The sequence below is a fragment of the Puntigrus tetrazona genome, chromosome 4 (assembly GCF_018831695.1).
Source record: "Puntigrus tetrazona isolate hp1 chromosome 4, ASM1883169v1, whole genome shotgun sequence".
Classification (NCBI taxonomy): domain Eukaryota; kingdom Metazoa; phylum Chordata; class Actinopteri; order Cypriniformes; family Cyprinidae; genus Puntigrus; species Puntigrus tetrazona.
In genome coordinates this window covers 9,041,860-9,065,313 of record NC_056702.1, presented here as the reverse complement: position 1 = coordinate 9,065,313, position 23,454 = coordinate 9,041,860, and the positions used below count along the sequence as shown (strand labels likewise).

General features: G+C 37.5%; 2 protein-coding genes across 16 annotated transcripts in view; both read left to right on the top strand.

The window, feature by feature from the left end:
* mybpc1 (myosin binding protein C1) overlaps positions 1-15,793 on the top strand; it is a 32,529-nt gene extending 16,736 nt beyond the window's left edge. For 11 of the 15 annotated variants that reach the window (XM_043236746.1, XM_043236748.1, XM_043236747.1 and 8 more), the window contains 20 exons: positions 396-528; positions 1,636-1,644; positions 2,411-2,535; positions 2,631-2,736; positions 2,824-2,990; positions 3,120-3,285; positions 3,904-4,010; positions 4,093-4,229; positions 4,299-4,458; positions 4,537-4,641; positions 5,241-5,429; positions 6,533-6,667; positions 6,759-6,926; positions 7,023-7,111; positions 7,206-7,398; positions 8,018-8,157; positions 8,358-8,517; positions 9,962-10,098; positions 11,094-11,280; positions 15,096-15,793. In XM_043236746.1, coding sequence (XP_043092681.1) covers positions 396-528; positions 1,636-1,644; positions 2,411-2,535; positions 2,631-2,736; positions 2,824-2,990; positions 3,120-3,285; positions 3,904-4,010; positions 4,093-4,229; positions 4,299-4,458; positions 4,537-4,641; positions 5,241-5,429; positions 6,533-6,667; positions 6,759-6,926; positions 7,023-7,111; positions 7,206-7,398; positions 8,018-8,157; positions 8,358-8,517; positions 9,962-10,098; positions 11,094-11,280; positions 15,096-15,214 — 2,732 coding nt within the window. In that variant the 3' untranslated portion in view covers positions 15,215-15,793. Of the gene's footprint in view, positions 1-395; positions 529-1,635; positions 1,645-2,410; positions 2,536-2,630; positions 2,737-2,823; positions 2,991-3,119; positions 3,286-3,903; positions 4,011-4,092; positions 4,230-4,298; positions 4,459-4,536; positions 4,642-5,240; positions 5,430-6,532; positions 6,668-6,758; positions 6,927-7,022; positions 7,112-7,205; positions 7,399-8,017; positions 8,158-8,357; positions 8,518-9,961; positions 10,099-11,093; positions 11,281-13,021; positions 13,062-15,095 lie in introns of all 15 variants that reach the window. The other 4 variants (XM_043236741.1, XM_043236737.1, XM_043236735.1 and 1 more) reach the window with 2 other exon arrangements.
* Positions 15,794-16,482: 689 nt separating this feature from the next.
* On the top strand, positions 16,483-23,301 carry chpt1 (choline phosphotransferase 1). The gene is made up of 8 exons (XM_043236750.1): positions 16,483-16,909; positions 19,339-19,486; positions 19,756-19,897; positions 19,989-20,073; positions 21,275-21,406; positions 21,531-21,689; positions 21,790-21,915; positions 21,989-23,301. Exons 1-8 carry the CDS (start codon positions 16,670-16,672, stop codon positions 22,103-22,105), a joined length of 1,149 nt encoding a protein of 382 aa, XP_043092685.1. The 5' UTR covers positions 16,483-16,669; the 3' UTR covers positions 22,106-23,301.
* The last annotated feature ends 153 nt before the right edge of the window (positions 23,302-23,454 follow it).

The window sequence follows — 23,454 nt, the reverse complement described above, 5'->3', positions numbered from 1 at the left end:
ATGCTCACAAATGGATCCTCTGCAGTGAATGGGTGCCGTTAAGAACGAGAGTCCAAACAACTGATCACAACATCACAATAATCACAATAATCATGTAAATAACGGTTTATCAATTAACATCTTGTGAAGTAAAAAGCTGTATGATTGATAATGGCATTCATTAATGGACTGGAGTCATGTTATTTAATTATTGTGATGTTTTTAGCACCTGTTTGGACTCTCATTCTGACGGCACCCATCCGCTGCAGATGATCCATTTGAGCATGTGACACAATGCATAATTTCTCCAAATCTGTTCTAATGAAGAAACGGCCATCTTTGCTGGCCTGAGGGTACATTATCAGTAATGTTGTGACCAGTTTTGGGTAAATTATTCCTTTAACTCTTCACTGTAGCATTTGCCAAGAGACTGGAACCTGCTTATCAGGTGGACAAAGGCGGAAAGATCCGGTTAATTGTGGACCTTGCTGACCCAACTGTGGAGTTAAAATGGTACAAGAATGGACAAGAGATCCGCCCTACTCCAAAGTATGTCACCTCCGGTTCCTACATGCTAATTTTGACAACAGAAACACGCACATGCGAAACCTACCTGCTTAAACCCTTCATTTATTGTGTTCTTTGGCTTGATGGTCACAGGGGACGCAGAAATGACTCTGTTTGCAGCAAACACACTTGCTACACACACAAGTGAACCATCAGCATTTCATACCCGGCAAACACGCAACGTTCTTTAAACATTAATCTGTGCTGCATGGCGACTTCCAGAAATGTTTAAAGGACGTTATGTGATTGAAGGCCAATGTGAAGCTCTTGAGCTACATTTGAAGTTTTAAATGTAGTGTACAGTGAGTAATTAACAACAGGAAACTGTACAGGAAAAATGCACCAGCACCCTCACAGGACTTTAATAGAGTTGTGAAAGCTGCCTGAAACACGCAGATTAAATGTACACCTCTAATGATCTGAAGAAAAACGTCATGGTAATATTGCACAAATAGTCACTGCTCCGCTGTTTGGCCTAATAAATACACTTTAAACAAAAATATTGTTTTGGAATAATTTGTATTTTTAGAATGAATAACATATTTTGTAAGAATGTCTATTAAAGCGCTACAAAAAAGTTAAAAACATAATAGTTGAGATAATGATTAATGCTAATAAACACAAATGTATAGTTTGTATAACAGTGTTTATGTTGCTTAATTTATTAATAATTGTAAAAGACAATGATTGATATTAAGTAATTAGAAAATGAAGGAAATATTTTAACCCACTTCTCATGGTTGTTCAGCGCAACTAAATTAAAGCCATTTGGGTGGTCAGTGCAGTTTTCTGGTTGCTTATCTTCAATGATGTCTATCCCAGTTTTCCCTGCTTTTTGGAGGACTCTCTCTTTTTCTTCTTCCAACTTTACTCTCTCTCTCTCTCTCTCTCTCTCTCTCTCTCTGTCTCTCTCTATAAACAGTAACTGTAACACTAATAGCTCTTCCAGCCCTGTTTGATATAGGCATGATGTCTATCTGTCCTTTCTGTCTGTTATGCAATGGTGATTCCACCTGTCTGCCATAACCTCCACTTCCACCTTCTCCATCCTGTGCTCCGGCTGTTCTGGCTCCTCTGTTCACCATAAAGTAATAGGAAGTAAGTCAGCCAGTCCTCAGGACTGTCTTGTAAATCTGAACCAAAGCAGTAAGCAAGCACATTTTTGCTGTATACTCTAGGTCTGTTCAGATGTTTTCATTGGTCTACTATGTTGTATATAACATATTGCATATGTTGAAGGGCATAACAAACTGTAAGTAATTAAGCAATCACACAAGCAAGAATGTTGTATTGAATATCAGCATACGCACAACAGCATACACACAATATGACCAGTTATGTTGTCTATATTTGTTTCTGCCAGTGAAGAAATTTCCAAAACAATTGAATGCAATTTCAAGTTTTGTGCATTTATGAGCAAAGTAAACAGAGAAAAATCAAATTAAAGGACTAGGATTACCTTCAAGACAATATGCATTATTCATGTTTTCTCTTTCTTAGCTTTTTATTGTGGAATTCAACATGATAAATGCAAAATGAAGCAAATGAATGAATGAACTAATAATGCAATCAAATCACACTAAAGATTGACTGACTGAACGAGTGAAAGCAATAAACTAATACATGAATTAACAAATAAAAGATACAATCAATAGAGAAAGAAAGACGGAAAGGAAAAAAAAGAAAAAACAAATACTGACTGGATGAGAATGAACAAAAAAAGATCCTGAATGAATGATTAAGAGTATATGAAATAAATGAATGAATGAATGAATGAAAGTATAAAAAGTTAGATTATAGATAGATAGTTAAATTAAGGATGTGGAGTTAAAACAGCCTCTTAACTAATAAATTGATTGTGCAGGTATATCTTTGAGCACAAAGGCACTCAGCGGATAATGGTTATTAATAACTGTCAGATGAACGATGATGCTGCCTACTCAGTCACTGCAGGAGAAGAAAAGTGCACCACTGAACTGTTTGTGAAAGGTGCGTCCACCTGACCATTTCACGCTCATTGTTTTACACCAACGCTGCCTACCAATGATGTTTTGTTGATGTACTCTTGTGGTCCTCCTATGCAGAACTGCCTGTGAACATACTCAAACAGCTGGAGCCTGTAAAAACCACAGTGAACGAGAGAATTGAACTGGAGTGTGAAGTGTCTGAGGAAGGGGCTAAAGTGAAATGGTATGATCAATGGAGATTGGAGTTAAATACCCAAAGTTTGTCTTAAACGCTTGTGTTGACACGGCCTCTGCTGACTGTCTGGTACAGGATGAAGAATGGGGTGGAGGTCCCCACAGGGGTGCGCTCGCGCTACCGTGTGAGAAGCGAGGGGACCAAACACTGGTTGATCATTGATGACGCCTCAAAAGACGACACCGGCACCTACTCCCTGATGGCCACCGGGGGCACGTCTGAAGCTCACGTTCAAGTTGATCGTACGATAATATAGCTATTTTCCTTAATGAACTTTCTATAGCTATTTAAATAAAAAAACAAAAGCATCTTCATTTCATCCTTTCTCTCCTGTATTTTTGTTTCCTGTTATTTGACGTTGGATGATTCAGTGAAGCCTCTGAAGATTTTAACGGATCTACAAAGCGCGACAGTCTTGTTGGGTCAGCCTCTTAAATTGAACTGTGAGATTTACCCTGGAAACGTCCCGGGCCGCTGGTACAAGAACGGACAGCTGATCCAGCCTAGTGAACGCCTCAGCATTACACACAGAACCAAGTACACCAATTTATATATTATATCATTTAATACAAAACTAATCCCAATCACTTCCACTCATAGTATACTGTACACACACACATACGGTATATATATAACCATTAATAAAAGTAGCTGTGGAACATGATAACTGGTTTCTAATTGGTCACTAGATGTACAACCAACCAACAACCATATTCCAAAAACCATCTTGACTACCTTAAATTGGTTTGTTGGCTTGTCCAAGAATGTAATTAACATTGGCTTAAATTTATATACACAATAAGAATTATTAATATACTTAATATGATTAAGATAACACAACAAAATCTCCACAACAAAACAAAACAAACGCAACACATTGAAATGAATACAACACAATAGAAACAAGCCGCAACACAATAAAATAAGCACAACATAACAGTAACAAGACGCAACATGATGAAATTAGCACAACACAACAGAAACAAACCCCAAGACCCCAAGTGGAGTTAGACAAAGCAATGAAATTAGTCCTGTGTGTTGTGCACTACCTGGCTACTATATACATCTCACCAGCTGCACTTCTCACAGCCCAGAATTGTGAGGAAAATAGTCAGAATTGTAAAATATAATTAGTTTTTTCTGTTCAACTTACAGGAATCACAGCCTTGAAATTGAGAGCTCCACTATTCATGATGCCGGTGACTATACCTTTGTTCCTGAGGGGTACACACAGACGCTGTCTGCCAAAGTGCACATCATAGGTACAGCAACAATCCAAAAGTTCTTAAAATCATGTAGTGTTAAAGCTAAAAAAACTCTCTGAAAGAATGTATACCTCTGCAGATCCCCCCAAAGTTCATTTAGAAGCACTGAATGCCCAGGACAACACGGTGACCATTGTAGCTGGAAACAAACTCCGCCTGGAGATCCCTATTAGCGGAGAACCAGCACCCAGAGTGGTGTGGATGAAGGGAGAACGGGTGAGTAGAGGGGAGTATATATAAAAATATTTAACAGCTGGATTAAACTGGGCTCTTGGGTTGTTTCAGGTCATCCTTGAGTCAGGAAATCGAGTGCGTGCAGAGACATTTGCAGACCACACCTGCCTCACTATTGATGTCGCAGAACGAGAAGATACCGGAAACTACAAGATCGTGCTTCAGAACGAAGCTGGAGAGGACACAGCTAGTGTTAAAATCAAAGTTGTAGGTAAGATATTTTGCCCTGAAAAAAGCATGTCTGTTGGGTGATGGCACTGTAAATTGTACCATGTTTTGTTTTATCTAGATATCCCAGATCCCCCTGAGGCCCCTCTGGTTACTGATGTGGGTGGAGACTGGTGCACTATGACATGGGAGCCGCCACGCTATGATGGTGGTTCCCCCATCCTTGGTAAATCAACTTCTTGTGCATGAAAAAATGCATCGTATTTATATTTTAGGAGCCTGCTAATTTTAGGTTTAGAGTTTTTTTTATAATCAACTTTACCTGTTTTTGGTGAAAATGCCAATATCGTGAAATATTATTACATTTAAAATCACTATTTTAATATATTTTAAAATATAATTTATTCTTGTGGTGATAAAGCTGCATTTAGCAGTCATTACTCCAGTCTTCAGTGTCACATGGTGCTTCGGAAAAATCTAATATGCCGATTCGGTGCTCAAGAAACAGAAAAAATAGTAAGAACATAATTTATATGAAAAATATGTACGTGATAAAAGACTTTGGAATCACCAATCACATTGTGATGAATATCATTTCTGATCTTCTGAAATAAGACATACTATAACTTTCAGACCTCAAAACTTTACGCAGCATTGTAAGTAGATCTCTGTGGATATAAAACAATAATCTCTGTGGATATAAAACCTTTCATATGCATTTGAGAATGACAGACTCTTCTTATAGTAAATATTAATAATATGTTAACACTATTATGTTAATATTACATGAGGTTAAGTTAACGCTTGTGTTGACACGTAACACAGGATACTTCATTGAGCGCAAGAAGAAACAGAGCTCTCGATGGATGAGGCTGAACTTCGACCTTTGCAAAGAGACCACCTTTGAGCCAAAAAAGATGATTGAAGGTGTGCCATATGAGGTGCGAATCTTTGCAGTTAACGCTATTGGCGTCTCCAAACCCAGTGAACCCTCCAAACCTTTCATTCCCCTGGGTGAGTACACCAGCGGCCCATCTGAATTCTCAATAGGATTTTGTGTCTCTTCAAATCAGTTATGTCATGAGCGATGTGTCTATTATCTAACACAACACACAGCATGATCATTTAAGCAAATCCCATTAAGAGAGACAAAGACACAGCTGAGACGGCAGAGCTTTTCCGTTCCCTTTCGGTTCCTATGCAACAGGTGTTGATTTGCTCACACCAGCATCCAAAATATTGAGTGTGTGACCTCCACGGGACAGGCCTGAGATTTAGAAGATACTGAGCACAACTTGCAATGGCTGCCAAATCATCTGCGGCTTATAATGTTTCGAGATCAGACACGGTCTCCGCTTCGGTCGCAGCTTAGAAATGAAGAGTTGCGTGAGAATAGAAGAGTCTAGACTACTGAGAATTCCTTGACATACCAGTGAGATATGAGAGATCTTCTTGCATGTGTGTTTGTGGGTACACGTGTGTGGCCATCATTTTGTAGGGAATAGTTACTAAAATTCTTAGTGTGATGGGAATCAAGTTTTAATGAACAAAACTGAGACATAAAATATTAATGTAATGATACATATGAAATATATATTGTTACAGTTTTAAATTATGATAAAATATTGTTGGAATACATGCATTAAAAACTCATTATTACACAATTTAAAAAAATGCAGAAAGGAATTTAGCATCAGAGGCTGAATTTGAGAAAAAAAAATCAGTTGTAATTTCATTTTATTTTATGAAAGTAAAATAGATGTAATTTACCATATTATTCATATTCTGTAAATGCATTTAGAGACAATTATTATTACCTTAATCCTTAATAAACAGAGGCAAATAAAAATAGACTAAAAAAGAGAAATAATATAAATCATGTATCTAAGGATGCATTTGAAATAGATTTTTTTTACAAGCTGTTCTGTTATTATAGAACAAATTATGCATATTAACTGAAAAAAATCAGGGGAAATGTAAATGAGGAAATCATAAAACTATGGATGTATTTAAACATTTTTGCCAAAATATTTTACCCCAAAAAAAATGTGTCATGTTAGAAATGAATAGAAATGACAAAGCGTTCAGCAACACTAATCACAACCTTCATTTACTAGCTGTGACAAGTGAACCCACAATGCTGGTGGTGGATGACGTCACAGATACCACGGTGACCATGAAGTGGAGACCCCCTGACACCATCGGAGCTGCTGGACTTGATGGCTACCAAGTGGAATACTGCATCGAAGGAAGTAAGACTAAAAACAAATGGTGATGCTTCGCGCAAGCTGTTCTGGCGGGTGCTCACGCACTGTTGTACTCATGCAATACTCTATTTGACAGCTGACGAATGGATACCTGCTAATAAAGAGCTGATTGAAAAAACGAAGTACACTATAACCGGTCTGCCAGTGGAGGCCAAGATCTTTGTGCGTGTCAAGGCCATAAATGCTGCTGGGGCCAGTCAACCACGCACCACCCAACACTCCATACTGGTCAAAGAGGTCATCGGTGAGATCCCGCCGCCACATTTCACAGCGTATTTAAAATAACAGCACACATAATTGTTTGCTTTAAGCTGATTTCGCTGTCTTGTTTGTTTGGCAGAGCCTCCTAAGATTCGCATACCTCGACACTTGAAGCAGACGTATGTTCGAAAGGTTGGCGAAGTCGTTAACCTCGTCGTGCCATTCGTGGTGAGCCATCAGATCGCGATAATAAACCCTCAAAACGAATTCCCTGTCTCTGGGGCGCAAAAGAAAACTTCTAAATGTTTTGTTGACTTTTTAAGGTAAACCAAGGCCAAAAGTCAATTGGTTGAAGGAGGGTCAGCCGATTGAACAAACCATCAGCATTCGCAACTCAGACTGTGACAGCATCATGTTCATCCGCAAAGCTGAGCGCAAGCATTCAGGAAAATACGAATTGAGCGTACAAGTGGAGAATCATATCGACACGGCCATGCTGGACATCCAGATAGTCGGTTAGTTAAGAAAAATGCAATTTAAAAAAACTGTAAAATGAAAAAGTAAAAGACTGTAAAAGTCTGTAATATGTGTGACAGCGTTTTTTAGTATAATTTATATAATAATAAACATAATACATTTTGTTTATAATGCACATGCAAAATGATGATAAAAAACGTCTTAAAATGAGTGTTAAAATTCAGCTATGCATCAAATATCACATCCAAATTCCATACCTGTACAGAAGAGTGAATCTGGCACTCTTGTACTTAAAGACTAAATTATTAGATCTTTTTTACAGCAGTTGAAGTGCCGATCAAAAGAAATTTCCAGCAAACAAGCAGAAATAATTTAAAGTGCCTAATGTAAATCTGGGTATCATCTGCATAGCAATGATAACCCAGACCATACTTTTGAATAATCCGCCCAAGAGGCAACACATAAATGCTGAAAAGAGTAGGACCCAATACCGACCCCTGAGGGATGCCCTGCCGCAATGGAACAGTCTGAGATCTGTTTGTACCAGAATAAACAAATTGAGTGCATTCTGAAAGATATGATTCAAAACATTTTAAAGCTACACCAGAAAGACCAATTCACTTAAGTACTGCAATCTGTCACCATTTTCTTTCCCAGACCTTCCAGGCCCACCACAGGCTGTAAAGATCGAAGAGATCTGGGGGAATAACGTAGCACTGGACTGGAACCCACCCAAGGACAACGGCAACTCACACATAACAGGCTACACCATCCAGAAAGCTGATAAAAAGACAATGGTCTGAAAAAACCTGCACTGTACTACTAAGATACTTATATTTAACGCAGATTTCAAACATATATATTCTGCTGTTTTTTTTTTTTCAATCATGTAGGTTTATTTGTAATGTAGTAATGACTTTATTATATGGTTAACACTAATTAAGTTTTGAAGTTTTAAGAGGATAAAAAGACTGATTAGCACATGTGTGTGTCACAGGAGTGGTACACATGCATAGAGCACTACCATCGTACCTGCATCACAATCTCAGATCTGGTGGTGGGTAACGAGTATTTCTTCAGGATCTACTCAGAGAACATGGTCGGCTTAAGTGAAAGTGCCACTGCCACGAAAGACAGTGCTCTGATTGTGAAAGAAGGTAAGGCTCTGCTCAACTTTTTGAATTAACTGTTGGCCTAATTCTTTTCATTGCTGCAGTAAGTGATTTCGATTTTAATGGAATACCACCTAAAAAAAATGTCCAGATGTCCTGAGAATTAAACTATGATATGACGGTAAACAGAGAAATAGAACCTGTGCATTTTAGCCAATCAGAAGCCTTGCTCTCATCCAACCTCAACTGATGGTGCGTATTTGGGGTGGGGATTGTTTCTCCATTCCTATAGCTGGTATGGTATTCACAATGTCAAAACAAAATAAACCTTAAATGCGCTAAATTGATCTGGATAAAACTTTCTACCAAAAGAATGAATGGAAATGAAAACAATCCTTATTTTTCCAGTGGTGCAAAAATCACTTACGGCAGTCTTCTTAAGCCTAACACATTTGTTTTTAGTATTAACTTAGGCCTGGCTGATGTGGAACTGCATTCTTTCTTTTTATAATCTGAGAAATCACAGGGGAATTTACAGCCTTTGTACCTGAGGGCTGATGTCCTAATTAACACTAATTTACTAATTAGCATCCTGCTTGGCTTGTCTTTATATACTTAGTCAGGCTTTTAATTGAAATGCATGTCCCTGGACATGGTGCAGTGAAGGTGTGCTCAGTCCTAAAAAAATTGTCCCAATATGAATAGATAAAAAAAAACTCACTAAAAGCATGTAGATATATGAAAGTACTATGTGTATTACAATATATATATATATATATATATATATATATATATATATATATATATATATATATATATATATATATATATATATTTTTTTTTTTTTTTTTTTTTTTTTTTTCATTTTTTTTTTTTTTTTTTTTTTTATTAAAATTATTACAAATAAAACTAGATTTGAAAAATAAAAACAAATGAATAAACACTATAATTGTTTGTAAATAAGGCTGAAATAGCACTGTTTGGTAAACACTAACTCTAGTCTTATGTACTTAATTAAAATAAAAAAAAAGATACATACCTGCAGAATTTGCATATAAACTAAAGTTTGGAGTTTGAGTAAGCTTGTGCACCCCTGTTGTAAAGTCTGTTGAGTTATGACTCAAGGGAGCTTTAAAGGCTTTACTGGAATGTTAAAGGTATGATCTGCAATTTATAGTAGCTTCACAAATGTAATAATTCTACTGGATGCGTCTACAAAGACTCACCTTATAAGCTACAAACTCAAAGATTTGCCACAAATTACTGGAGAGACAATAACCAAGTGCAGATCGCATCTTTAACAAACTCTGTGTGTCACGCTTTGCCAATGCTGATGATAAATGTTGTCTCTTCCTCATCACATAAGGGAAATTCCCCCATGATACAGCTCCCGGCTCGTATCATGTTGAGTCCCACTCTCCCTTCCCCTCTCACTCTTCCTCCTCCTCCTCTTCCTCTCGCTCTTCCTCTCACTCTCACTCTCAATCAGGCTTGCATCTGAAAATCCCCGAGTATAATGACCGCGACTTCACCGAGCCGCCTACATTCACTCAGCCGCTCATCAACACCTTCGCCATCGCTGGGTACAACGCCACCCTGAACTGTAGCGTGAGGGCCAATCCTCGGGTAAGGGACCGACAGGACGCTCTACTAGAAAGCTAACTCAAATGTGTTTTTTTGTCGACACCTGCTCAGACAGTCCATGTTGCATGTTTATTCAGTTATTCAAGAAATCTTCAGTGTAGAACACAAGACATGAAGACCCTGTTCAAGTCAGTTGATAAAACTCAAAAAGTGGCTAAATATAGCCTGTTTGAATTATAATTTTTGCCAAAAATGAGGCAAAATGCTATTTTAGTTGATGACTTGACAGCAGCCATTACTCCATCTGTCAGGATTTCTGTTTCAAGATTCTTGAATTAAATTGAAATCATTCATTTAAAACTGGTATCTTTTGGAAAGAAATGTTTGTTTGTTCAAAGTTAAACTCAAACGCAAAGAACAGCAGCTTAGACCTGCACCTGAATTTAAGCTCAATCTTGATGAACGTAGTCACAGGAGTTTCTGACAGCCTCTGAATATAATTTGATTAATTGGATCACAAAACATTTTTGGTGTTGTTTAAATTTATATTTAGTACTGTGGCAGACGGCAATAACCGATGTAAACAGGGCTAAAGAAACTAAGTTATCCGAAGTGCAGATAAAAGCGGCTAAAATTATATATATATTAATGTCGATGAACTCATGAAAAGTTATTGGCTGACACAAGGTTCTGATGCATATCGCTCTTTTTCTTTTAAGTTCTGAGAAAGTCTTTGATTCTGCTTGGCTCCAACCATGTGCTCATGGCTTTACACCTGTATTTAGCTCTTTGTGGCCCGACCTGCGAGTGTCCCAAAGGGCTTAACAGCACCTGCTAGTTATAATCTTTGAGCACAGACACACTAGATCATATTGTCTTTCTGTCACTCAACACTCTACTTCACCTAGCACATGTGAGAAGAGCAGCAGCTTTCCCTCCACGTGTTTGACGGACTGATGTCGCTTTGGTTCCTCTTCGCCACTAATGCTATCTGCTGTTGACTGTGTTCTCATGCTTTACTCCATTACTGCTCACAGCCTAAGGTAATCTGGATGAAAAACAAGATTATCATCATAGACGACCCGCGTTACCGCATGTTCAGCAACCAGGGTGTGTGCACGCTTGAGATCCGCAAGCCCAGCCCGTTCGATGGAGGTGTTTACACCTGCAAAGCTGTCAATGACCTCGGAGAGGCTCAGGTGGACTGCAAACTAGAGGTCAAAGGTTAGTCTGTGCATTAAAATGACCGTCTAGCTCCTATCCGTGAAGTTCACATCCAGCCCTGATCAAAGCTTTTTTGTAATTATCAAGTGCTTCTGAAGAGAGTAATTAATTGCTTCGGTTGTGTGTGATCTGGGTCGGAGATGAACTTTCTAAGAAGGTGAAACTCCAGGAACAGGATTGAGCGGCCCTGATCTCGCACCTCAGATCATGAGGATTTACTGTATGGCTAATTTAAAGAATAGTTGAAACAAAAATGAAAATTCAGTCATTTTTTTTGCTGTTTGGAGTCACCATTGACTTCCACAGTATTTTCTTTTCCTACAATGGAAGTCAACCTTTAGGTGACCTAAAACAGCCTGATTAAAATATCTTTCGTACAGGTTTGGAACTAATCAGGGGTGGATTATACTGGGTTTTTATTGAAGAGGAATAGCCTTTCAAGTGTTCCTTTCTGACCTACACACTGTATTCACTGCTAACCAACCAAATAATTAGTACAAGATCCTTTCTTTATGCTGGTAATATGAGCATTCGTAATTTTGTGGATTTCCTGGGTAAGTATAGGAAGCCACATGCTAAAAGATTCATTGCTCTATTGATCTATTTCTTTTGTTCTATGTATTGTTCTCTTGTTGATACTCTGTACGTTTTATAGTGATATTGTGCAGCTTTTCGTCATATTTTGTTTCTACAATAAAGTCCTTATTATGCCAAGACTTTTTTTCTTTTTCTGTAATAGACAAATATGCCAACACGGCAATTATACAGTATAAACCCTTAATGGAACAGTCCACTTTTTTTTTTTTTTAAATAGGCTTCTCGTCCAACGCCACTAGACTTAAACAGTTGAGTTTTACTGTTGATGAATCTCCGGGTCTCCGCAGACATCGGCTGAATGGATTCAAAAGCGGTAAAACTCTACTGTTAATCTCTAGGGAACTTGGACAATAAGTCTATTTTCAAAAGTGTCCCTTTAAGTAATTAATTTATTGTATTAAAGTATATTATTACTAAGACTCCAAGTATTTAATTACAATACTTCATGCCAAACTTCATATCAGGCTGATTCAATAAAAATAATACTAATAATTTGTGGATATCTCCTATCACCTATCATGTCCAATAAAATAAATGCTATCTTAATGTCATTTACATTTGAAGCTATTTTTACCTATTGATCTCTACGTTTTGAGATCAGTTTTATTCAAATATTCTATATATTATTATACAATAAATGTAGTGATATATTTAGATAAGACAGATAGTTTTTTCGGTCTCCTGCCACTTTGTACAGTGTGTGCAGCCTTGATCTTTCTGCAAGACAAAAAAAATACGACCGTTTCAGTATGTTGTCACTCCAGCATAACTAGCATAAACTGAACGTTTACAACGGCATGCAGCAAAATCCAAAGCAGCTCCATCTCACCTCTGCCACTGGACCACACATCCCATAATACAAGATTACAGAGACACACAGTCACATTGTTTAACAGGTCTGGACCTGATAAAAAAACTCTGATTTCAGTTCGCCGGTGTTTTCATATTGTATCATGTGCTGACATGTTGTCCTACTCTGTCATACATTGCCATATTGCTGTGTTTCCCTTTCGGTAGACTGTGGTATGTCCTTTAACTCCTTCACGTTAAATCTGTAATGACTAAGTCAGCGATGTACCCTGAGGCACATATAACTCCCTCATGTAAACTTTGGGTTTAATCCGTATTTTCTTTTCTCCCCCAGTCATCACTCAGGAATAGTTACTGTGTTGTTCTCATTCAAGGTAAGCTTTCATATGGTTTCGGGCATATGAAGCTTATTTTTCATTCATTCTGCATCCCTTGGTTGCCAATAATCCTGCTTTTGCTCTTTGCTGGTGTGCAATGCTCTAAAATTCAAGAATTATATTTCTGACTCGGCTTTACAGGATTCTACAAGAACTTCGAATTCGAACTGCTTTATCCACAAAGAGTTGATACTCTGCATGCTTTTGACAAAGTCAACCAGTAATGCGGAATGATACAATACTACTCTTTATAAAAAAACTAATTACGAATATGTGCTAAATACTTTTTCTCAACAGCATCTTAACTGAGACTCTTTCTTCTCCAGAATGGAAGCGCTATGCTTGGCTACTTTAAGTGTTTGTCCCCCCAAACATAGTTTGCATGCGGTGACCACAAAAGGACTTTTTTATTTACCCGCATTATATTGACGTTTTAGTAAAAATAAAACTTCTTATAGGTGAAAAAATGTTGCACTCTCTATTTCAATGAAGCATGACAGACCGATATCCAATATGTTTAATATCCCATAAATTGTGCACCTTTTATCCCTATTTTTCCCAATATAGGTACATCTAAAAAATTCTAATGTAATTTAATAAATGGAAAAAGTAATGTGAATTAATTAAACAGCAAAATAAAGGTAACAAGTAACATGCTACTCGGCTACATGCTACATGTTTTTGCATATGAAAATGCACAATTTAAAAAAATGCTTAGGTTAAAAACCTAGCAAGTTTAGAAAAAAATGGATCACAAAATAGGATGAGGTATCCGTTTCAATGAAGTAAGATTCAAAACGAATCAAGATAGCGTCCCTGCTCGAGAAACACTCAGCTAGAGCACCTTCAACAGACTCAACATGCTACAGCAAACAGTGCCAAGATATGCAATGATGAAATGAGTTATGAGCGCCTCGACTGCTGCAAAAGCTTGCAGAGATGATTGTACTCACTGTGCTGCACCTGCCAAACACTGACAAACTCCTCTGATTTCAATGTCCTTCTCCTCTTTTCTACACTTTTTGTCCGTCTCTACCTCATCTCGAAATATATATACATACATATATATATATATATATATATATATATATATATATATATATATATATATAGTGGCCTAAAAGGTTTTTGGACACTTAAGTTGCACTTAGCGTCTTTATATTAGAAAATAACAAATCAAACCTTGTAAAAAGATGTTCAGTTGTTTGTATGTACTGTGCACTTGTGCTGTGCTTTAAATCTCAAAAGTATATATTAACAAATACTTATAGATAGTATAATAATGAAATAAAAGCTCACTTAAGTATACTTTTTTCAACAGTGCAATTTGTAATTAAACGTTTTACTTTTTTATTTGAATCATTGTTTTAATAACCTCATGTTGTGCTTTAAAGAAATACACTTATTTTCAAGCATTGATAACATACTAATACAAACGGTAAACTAGTTGGTTATAATTTTTAATGTTGTGTAATTCAGTATTACATAGTGTATGTGAATTGCAGCTTCACAAATGTGTAATTACAAATATAATTTATAAAGGTTTCAGTAGAAATAATATTTATAAAAAATATACTGAAAAAATATTTTTTCAGTACATTCAGTCATAGACTTTTATATTTTCAAACTTTATTTCAATACTATATTTCAAAGACAACAGATGTTATTATGGAATTATGTAGGACAGATAAGTTTAACTAATTGCATTTAATATACATTGATTTATATATTTTATTTATTTATAGCGTGGTAAAATGGTCTAAAATGTTGTCAGTGATGTTCAAACAAATAATGTTTGGGCCTTTAACTTTTATGAGATTTTTTTCCTATTGGATGTTTAAAGTCAGCTCTCCTCAAGTTCTCACAGGTGTCTTGGTGAATTTTAGTTTGTCTGTTATTTAAGAAAGAGATTTGGCTTACATGTCCAAAAACGTTCAAGGCTGCCATATGTTGTAAAGAACAGACTTGTATTTCATGATTGTATTGTTTTCAGTGTCACCCCTCTGACAGCCCATCTTTCCCCTTTTTCAGGAGGTTTTACATTCTTTGAGCTGATGAAGCGAGGCGTTCCCTTACACCTCATTGATAAGTACATGAACGAGTCTAAGACCTCTGAGAAGTCAGAGTCAGAGAAGAAGGGATCCATCTGAGGGCTGACTCCCCCAGTGATTACCCAGAAACCCCTGTCACTACTACAAATAATGGCACATGTGTCTAAACTTTGGCATGGTATGCTGTGTTCAGACATGGATCTATAGTTCTAGAAAACGGCGTCTGTCACTGTGAGATCACGTAAAGCTGCGTTTTAAGAAATGCCACTGGAACTCAAACTGCATGACTTCACTAAACCGGATGGTTGCTTCAAAATATATCACAAATAGACATGTTATTGTGGAAAATCTAGACCAGTCAGTTACAGATATGGTAATGCGGTTCATTTATGTTTTTTCTGGGTTTGGGAGACGAGGGTAGTCCGAAATGAGCACAAGTCTGGGTTTTGCTGTTTCTCTCCTTATTTTCTTTTCTTGTTTGATTTCCTCCTAAATTTTTCCCAACCCCTTCCCTTCATTCTTTAATGAATGTGCTGAAATCCACTTAGATATGCAATATCAATACTGTGCAACCATCTGAATGCTACAGAAAATGTTGCGGTTGTCTAAGGATACTTGATGATACATGCCAATGTTCATTTTAGCATGACAGTTGAATAAATGTCTCTGTATGAAAAAGAATGGTTTATTTTTTGTTTTTAATGCCTGCTTTTGATTCAGATGGCAAGACTGAACGACACTGTTCTTCGGGCACAAAAAAATGCGTGCATATGTCCATCTTAATCTATATTTGTGTAGTAATAATTTCAAAAAATATTTTTTATGAAAACGATTATTTCCCACCCTAGCAAGCACTGTTATTCAGTATTTATTAATATATCTAATTAGCATTTACTTGTGTATTTTTGTTTTGTCAGTATTAGGCTTTTTATTTATTTTTAAATTAGTTCTAGTCATTTTAATAATGCAACATATTTCAGTAAATGTGTTGAATACTTTGCTTAAGCTTTATTTCGACTACCGTGAACTATTTTTACTAGCTTGAATTTTAGTTAACAACATCTAGACTAGTAATGAAAATCAGAAAGTCAACATTTAACATTTAGGTCACTGTGATAAGACAAGATAAAACTATGTCTTAAGAACTAATTTCACCAACTTGCAATAGACAAGAGGTAATCATCTTACTATTAATGTAAAAAAAAACTATCTATCTTTTTGTAACTGAATTTTAAAAGTTGTGAGCGGTCTTGAAGCAAAAGATGACCAACTCAGTCTAAGCGGTTTATGCAACCCGTCCCAGGAAGTCCCTGGTGGTCTGACACGGAACAGCACGCGTTCAAATTTCCCGGTTGCAGCCTCTTCCGGACCGCAGTTTCCTGCGTCTCTCCGTTTATCTGCTCTGAACTATTAGGAACGGAGGAGACCGTCGGTTCCGCTCATCGAAAAATGACTCTCCACACGTAACCGCCGCGTGCTAATGCCTTCTTCCAAGCGGACACCTGGGAACTCGGACCAAACCGTCGCACCGACCCTGCCGAAAGAGCGATCATAATGCCTCAGTGCGCGTGTCCGGAGCCGCTGTCAGCTGTCCAGCTCAAGCGCCTGGAGGAGCACAAGTACAGCGCGGCCGGTCGCTCTCTCTTCGAGCCGCCCTGCCAGATATACTGGAACTGGCTGGTCCAGCAGGTCCCGACGTGGGTCGCGCCGAACACGCTGACCATCACCGGGCTCCTCATTAACATATTAACGACGGTCATTCTCGTGTATTACAGTCCCACGGCCACCGAGGAGGTGAGTTCGGGCGCGAGCGGAACTTTGGGTGACGGCGTGACGTGTTTCGTTCTATTTAAATGCCCTGCCACGTCAGTTTTAAAAATAAACATTCGACTTTCGCAGCTCATCGCTTTCGGTGGTGCTGAACAAAGCCTGTAAATATAGCCAAGTAACGTTTCGTGGCTTCGTGGTCGTGCATGTCTGGCCAGTGTTTTCTCGTCGCGCATTGGTTTATTGATTCACGTTACGACGCACTGTAAGCAGCTGCTTTATCGGATCTATTTACTGTGCAGACCGAGCAGATTCGTATTTGTTAGTTTTAGCCTCTCTGGTTGATTCCAGGGAGCACCGTGACCCCGTGTGTGTGTGTGTGTGTGTGTGTGTGTGTACATATCCCGTGTAATTTTTCCGGAATCACAGACTATAGTCCACTGACAAAGTCCAGATTGCTCCGTTTATTGCTGTGCAGTTCTGGAGATTGCTGCTGAATGCACAACTTTAACCCACCTGTTGCCAGGCTGGAACACAGATAAAGGGGGCTTTGAGTGAACTTTGACCCGGAGACGCTTGAATTGGTTGAGCAGATACAGTAATGATACAGTTATTACAAAATAATATCATCAAGTTATTCTAATTAAGCAATATTTGCATGAAGGGTGCTGCTGTATTGAATAACAGCACAAGGCCGTATCATAACTGCTTATATTTACTACTACATTATGGCTATAGGTGCTTTTATCGAATCAAAATAGAGCACTTGAACAATTTTTTTTCTAAGCCAAATAAGTAGTTGTGCACTACCTACTATAACTGTATTGTAAACATTAAGCTTCACCATCACTTGATTAAGTTCTATTTTTCGAATATGTTAAAGGGATAAAAAACACGAAGGTCCTAGGGATATATGACTTTGTTTCTTTCGGGCAAATACAATAAGAGGTATATAAAAACAAATGTCCTGGCTCTTCCACGCTTCGTGATGACAGTGATTGGGATTTTTGAAGGAACGAGCATACAACAGCTAGCAGAAGCTAAATTAAAGCGTATCGATTTTTGCATGACTGGTTTTGTGGTCCAGGGTCACAATTTTTAATATAACTCTGACTTTATTTATCTGAAAGAAAAAGTCATAAACATTTTAGTGCCAGTACATTTTTTTGGTGCTCTATCCATTTAAAATAGGACAACGTTTATTTTAAATTTAGTTCACAATATTATTATTAGTGTCAAATTAAGACATCCTTGGTGTAATAACAGACTTTTTGTTTAGGCCCACATTTTATCTGACGACCAATTGCAATGCATCATCTTTAGTGACAGTGACAGTATAATACAAATGATCACTTGGTATCTAGCATCAATATCTATATAAGTTATACTGTACATCATTAATCACGAAATGTAACTGCACAGGCCTGATATTAAATTGTGTTCTCTCTTCTAACTAAAAAACTGCTTCATCTAGGAATCACATTCACAGTAGCAGACGTATCAGGGACATTATTTGATACATTAAAGGCCTTTTGTAGTTTTTTTGAATGCTAAACACCGAAGCACACGGGGGTTTATTCTGTTTTGAGAACGTGCAGTGAAACCAGATGGCCTGCATGTAGTCTCTCTGGGAAATCGACCTACTAGGCCACATGGACTTTTGCCCATATCAGACTATTACACACACACACACACACACACACACACGGACTCAAGCTGCCCTTGATATATACTGCATACATTATTTTTGCATTATCTTCATCCACCAGGTCAAAAAGTCATTTTAAACACTCCACAGTGTCATATTGTTTATTCAGGGCCATCTTTTAACACGTTTTATTATATCTGTTACTCTATAACACTTCTGTTAATACATCAACTCTTTTATTTCCAGTTTAATTTCAATGTATTAGAGGTTTACAGTGAATAAAAGGTACAATTAGTCATAGATAGGCAAAAAAAACTGAGCATCAATGCAAAGGATGGGCAGGCAGTTACAACAGACTCCTCTAAGGAATTAAAGCATTTCACTTTTGTAGTTACTGTGCATTTTCCTTCCTTTCACATTATTTGATCATTCTCACTCTGCTTAGTTACCTCTAAATAATTTCCGAAATTTCCTCTCTAAAAAAAGTAAACCTAATAAAAATAGCATTGATAACCATATCTATTAAAGGAAAGGAGATAAAACGTCTCGTTTGGGTTCATATGTGTGAACCGTGATAAGTTTTCCTTTCAGTCTCGCACAAAAAAAAAAAAAAAAATCCATACGTATCTACAGTTAGAGGTCAAAGTTTAGTCTAAGGTTTTGTTTTCTCTATTGGCACTAAAGGCCTTGCTTGAGTGGCTGTATCTCAAATCTCAAGTAAGCATTTAATACGATTTGGAAAAACGATAGCCCAGTCAAACAAGAAAAACCAGGTCTTGATCAGTCCTTTCAAATCCACTCTCTCCAGGCTCCAGGTTGGGCCTTCATTCTCAGCGCCTTAGGTCTCTTCATCTACCAATCACTGGACGCCATCGATGGAAAGCAGGCCAGGCGGACCAATAGCAGCTCAGCTCTTGGGGAGCTCTTTGACCATGGCTGTGACGCTGTCTCTACAGGTATAACCAACCAGACAACCTTTCGCCAGTAATATTTAATAGCGTTTTGATTAAGCATCATTAATGTTAACACGTACCGTTAACAATGTAAAATTGATTTTGTTTTGGCCTACTTAACAACCACTTGGCAACACCCCGCCATTCATAATCTAGTTTTTATATATTGAATTAATTTTTTTTTATTGGACACTGGCTAATATTTTTCTAGATTTGCAGTCTGTTGTTTATTAACATTTATCATCAACACTCTAATTGGATTGCTCTCTTAGTGTTTGTTGCCGTGGGAACGTGTATATCCTGTGGGATCGGCGCTTACTCTAACTGGATGTTTTTTTGTGGCTTCGTGGGCATGTTCATGTTTTTCTGCGCACACTGGCAGACATACGTGTCCGGGACACTTCGCTTCGGATTGTGAGTGCATTCACGTCTGAATTCGACTGAATTCACTGAACTGATGTTTTTTTTTTTTTTACCGTATTGTATTTTTGAATGTTTTCTGCAGGGTTGACGTGACAGAAGTCCAGATTGCTATTATTATCATGTATTTGATGACAGCTTTTGGAGGAGTCAGTCTTTGGGAGACGAGGGTAAAAAATGTTCTACTTTTTTAGCATCACTCTGAACTTTTCTACATCCACTCCCATTATAATCACTGAAGCGTTCTACACTGGAAGAGTCCATTCTGGCCAATAACAAAAGTGTTTTCAAATGATAGACATGGTGTCTGTTTTTGAGTTGATGCAGAGATATGGTTTTAATTACCATATGTTTAAGTATCATTGTATGAACTGTCAGCTATTTTATTTAAATAATTATTTTAATTTGAATAATTTAATTATTCATGCAGTATATATATATATATATATATATATATATATATATATATATATATATATATATATATATATATATATATAAAATAAAGCAATTTAATTTAATTGATGTAAAGATATAATTTTATCATTGTTGATTTGCATATTTATTCACAATACTAAAATGATAATAATAATACATTTGGGTAAACTATTTTTATTAATAGTTATTGTATTGACTCTAGCAATAATAATAATAATAATAATAACTATAAACTAATAAAATAAATATAAACACCATACTTTATAATAATAATAATAATAATAATGATAAATTTAAGTGAAGATATACATTTTATTAAATTTTTTATGTTTATTCACTATACTAACATAATAACAACAATAATAAAAATAATACATTTGAGTAAATATATCATCACATTGTTTTATTTATAGTTTTGGGGTTTTGCATTCATAATATTTTTTATTGTAATATTAAATATAAATATGATAACCTGAAATGTCAGACATGTGCCGTACATTTAGAGCTTCCGGTGTAAACACATTGTCAGAAAAGTCTTGTAAAGGGGTTCTACAGCCTTTGTATATTTAATTTTTTTTTTTAAATATTGAATCCAAAACTGTGAATCATGACAGAGCCCCATTTCTGAGTGTGTTCTTTAAGTAGACCTTCTGTCTTTTGCTCTCTGCCTCCTCTCTGAGGACAAACAGACTGTGAAAAGGTAAATACAGGTTAAAAACTGCTACTATGGCTACCAGTCACCCATAGACATGCCAAAAAAAGAAAAAAAGCAGATGTGAACGCACACATCAATTTTTTCCAACCTCTCCCCATTTTATCAAGCATGTTCAGAGCTTCAGCCCTGCCCCTTCCCAGCACCCCTGCTCACACGAGACACAAAATAACAGCTTTTTTTTCATATTAAAGACACCGCTCTCTCATTCTTCCACCCAGGTCCCTGTTCTTGGTGTCAATTTGCAAACCTTTCCAATTCTCGGCATTATCGGTGGCTTTCTGTATTCAACCTATAACTACTTCTACGTCATCATGAACGGCGGAGTGGGCAAGAACGGCTCAACCGTTGCAGTAAGCGCTTACCAAAAGTCACGTTTCTGCTTATGATAGCTCAGTTACCAGATTTAATGTGAGACAAAGATCAAAAAGTAGTCTCTTTAGTGCGGCAGAGTAACGGTGCACATGTCTTCCTCAGGACACCAGTGTATTAACTCCCGGTCTACACATCGGCCTAGTCCTCTCTCTGGCCTTCATCATCTTTAAAAAGTCCTCGAGTCAGGTTTTCGAGCACCATCCTTGCCTTTACGTCCTTACATTTGGCATGGTGATCGCCAAGATCTCGAATAAGCTAGTGGTGAGTGCTGCTATTGTGAGAATCAAAATAGTATTTTAGCCAATCATGAGCTTCGTGTCCATGAACGGTTATCCGAAACTCATCGTGCTTTCTCCTACAGGTGGCCCACATGACCAAGAGTGAGCTTCATCTTCCTGACACGGCCTTCATTGGTCCCGGACTCCTTTTTCTGAATCAGTATTTCAACAGCTACATCGATGAACACATCGTGCTTTGGATCGCCATGGTGAGCCACTGCTATTAGTGTTATTAAAAGCACTAATTCGAGTCAAAACTAAACAAGTCTGACTCGTGTTTAGGTGCTGTCACTGGCGGATCTGCTGCGTTACTGCACAGGCCTGTGCCTGCAAATCGCCTCCCATCTCCGAATCCGGGTTTTCAGTATCACCCCACAGGGCCACGCTCATAGAGACTGACAATTTGCCCGGCGGGAGGAGGAAGCGGGATCTAAGGATGAAGACATTGTCCCGCTTCTCAAACTAGAGCAGGAGAGCCCCAGCAACCAAAACCGCAACGGCCTTGACAGTGTGACCATCACAGATTAACAGAACTGATTGTTTTGCCAGGTTTGACCAGACCAGCTCGTATTGTTTTCTAACCACACTACTGTACACTAGAATATATCACTGGATGAAAAGAAAGAGTTTAGTTCAAAATGTGGCCTTGGGGATCAGAGGGCGGCCCTTGCCTCGAAGAGGTTCAGTCCGTGCAGGAACGTATTAGAGATACTTTTTGTTTTGTTTTTTCCCCTCAAGGGAAAATTGGTGGGAAAATCGAACGTATTTGAATCATCCAAAAGCATTGAATAACTTAAATCAGAATAAGAATCAAAAAAATAATGGAGGGAACATCACGTTTAACACAGTAGATGTGTACTTAGTTTTTTGGGGGGTTGATCATGTTTGTCGATTTTTAACAAAAAAAAGGGAAGCTACAACTGCAGTTTGGGCATCTGTGGCTGTTTTTTAAAACCAAGTCCATTTTCTACATCGTAATATCTATTATTTCATTCAGTCCCATTTGTATGTCTGATCTCGACACACCCCGACATCGTCGCCAAACTGCCAAAAATAGTTTAGAACCTTTTATACCGTTCAGAATTTTTAATGTTGATTAAAAAAAAAAAAGCAGCTATTTGTAGATCACGTGACACTTTATAGAAGTAAATAAGCTCCAGAAAAGAAAACTGCCCAAACAGCCATTGTAGCTTTACGTGAACCTTTTGTGATTGTCCAGTGATTACGGTGTATTTATTTCAATAATCTGACTGAATTTAGTGTGAAATTAAGTCAAGCCTGTTAAAAACAAAACATAATTGAAAGAACTTAATTGTCAAGGATTGTGGCTGTGTGCTCAAAACAGACTCATCTCTCCACCCCCTCGCTAGTCACCCAACCCCAGTTTGCTCAGACTTCCTGGTTGTATGTTTCACTTCCTAGAGCTTCGACTGAGCACAAACAGAGTTACTGGGCATTGTCTTTAGCTCTGTTTTGGAGGATTTTGGGGGGTGTTGATCTTCTGTGCCTGTTCTATGATGCACTCTCTGCCTGCTTAGAATCATCTCCTCCCAAAGGGCTAATAAAAACAATAAACTTTTGTGTGATTTAATAGAGCAACATATAAAGTCCATTTCTTACGCGTTTTGTGGTTCTTGAAGCAAGAGTGACACGTAACAGCAAAGACTGCAACTCGACAGGAACAGCTACATTCGTTCGACCAATCAATATGAACCCAGTCAAAGACATTTCAAAACAACAACGCATAT

Bases quoted from the DNA above. Each gene is read 5' to 3' on its own strand.
- chpt1 (XM_043236750.1), top strand. From the start codon at position 16,670: ATGCCTCAGTGCGCGTGTCCGGAGCCGCTGTCAGCTGTCCAGCTCAAG. The intron at 16,910-19,338 runs GTGAGTTCGGGC...CACTCTCTCCAG, and splicing joins GTCCCACGGCCACCGAGGAG to GCTCCAGGTTGGGCCTTCAT. The intron at 21,690-21,789 runs GTGAGTGCTGCT...TTTCTCCTACAG, and splicing joins AGATCTCGAATAAGCTAGTG to GTGGCCCACATGACCAAGAG.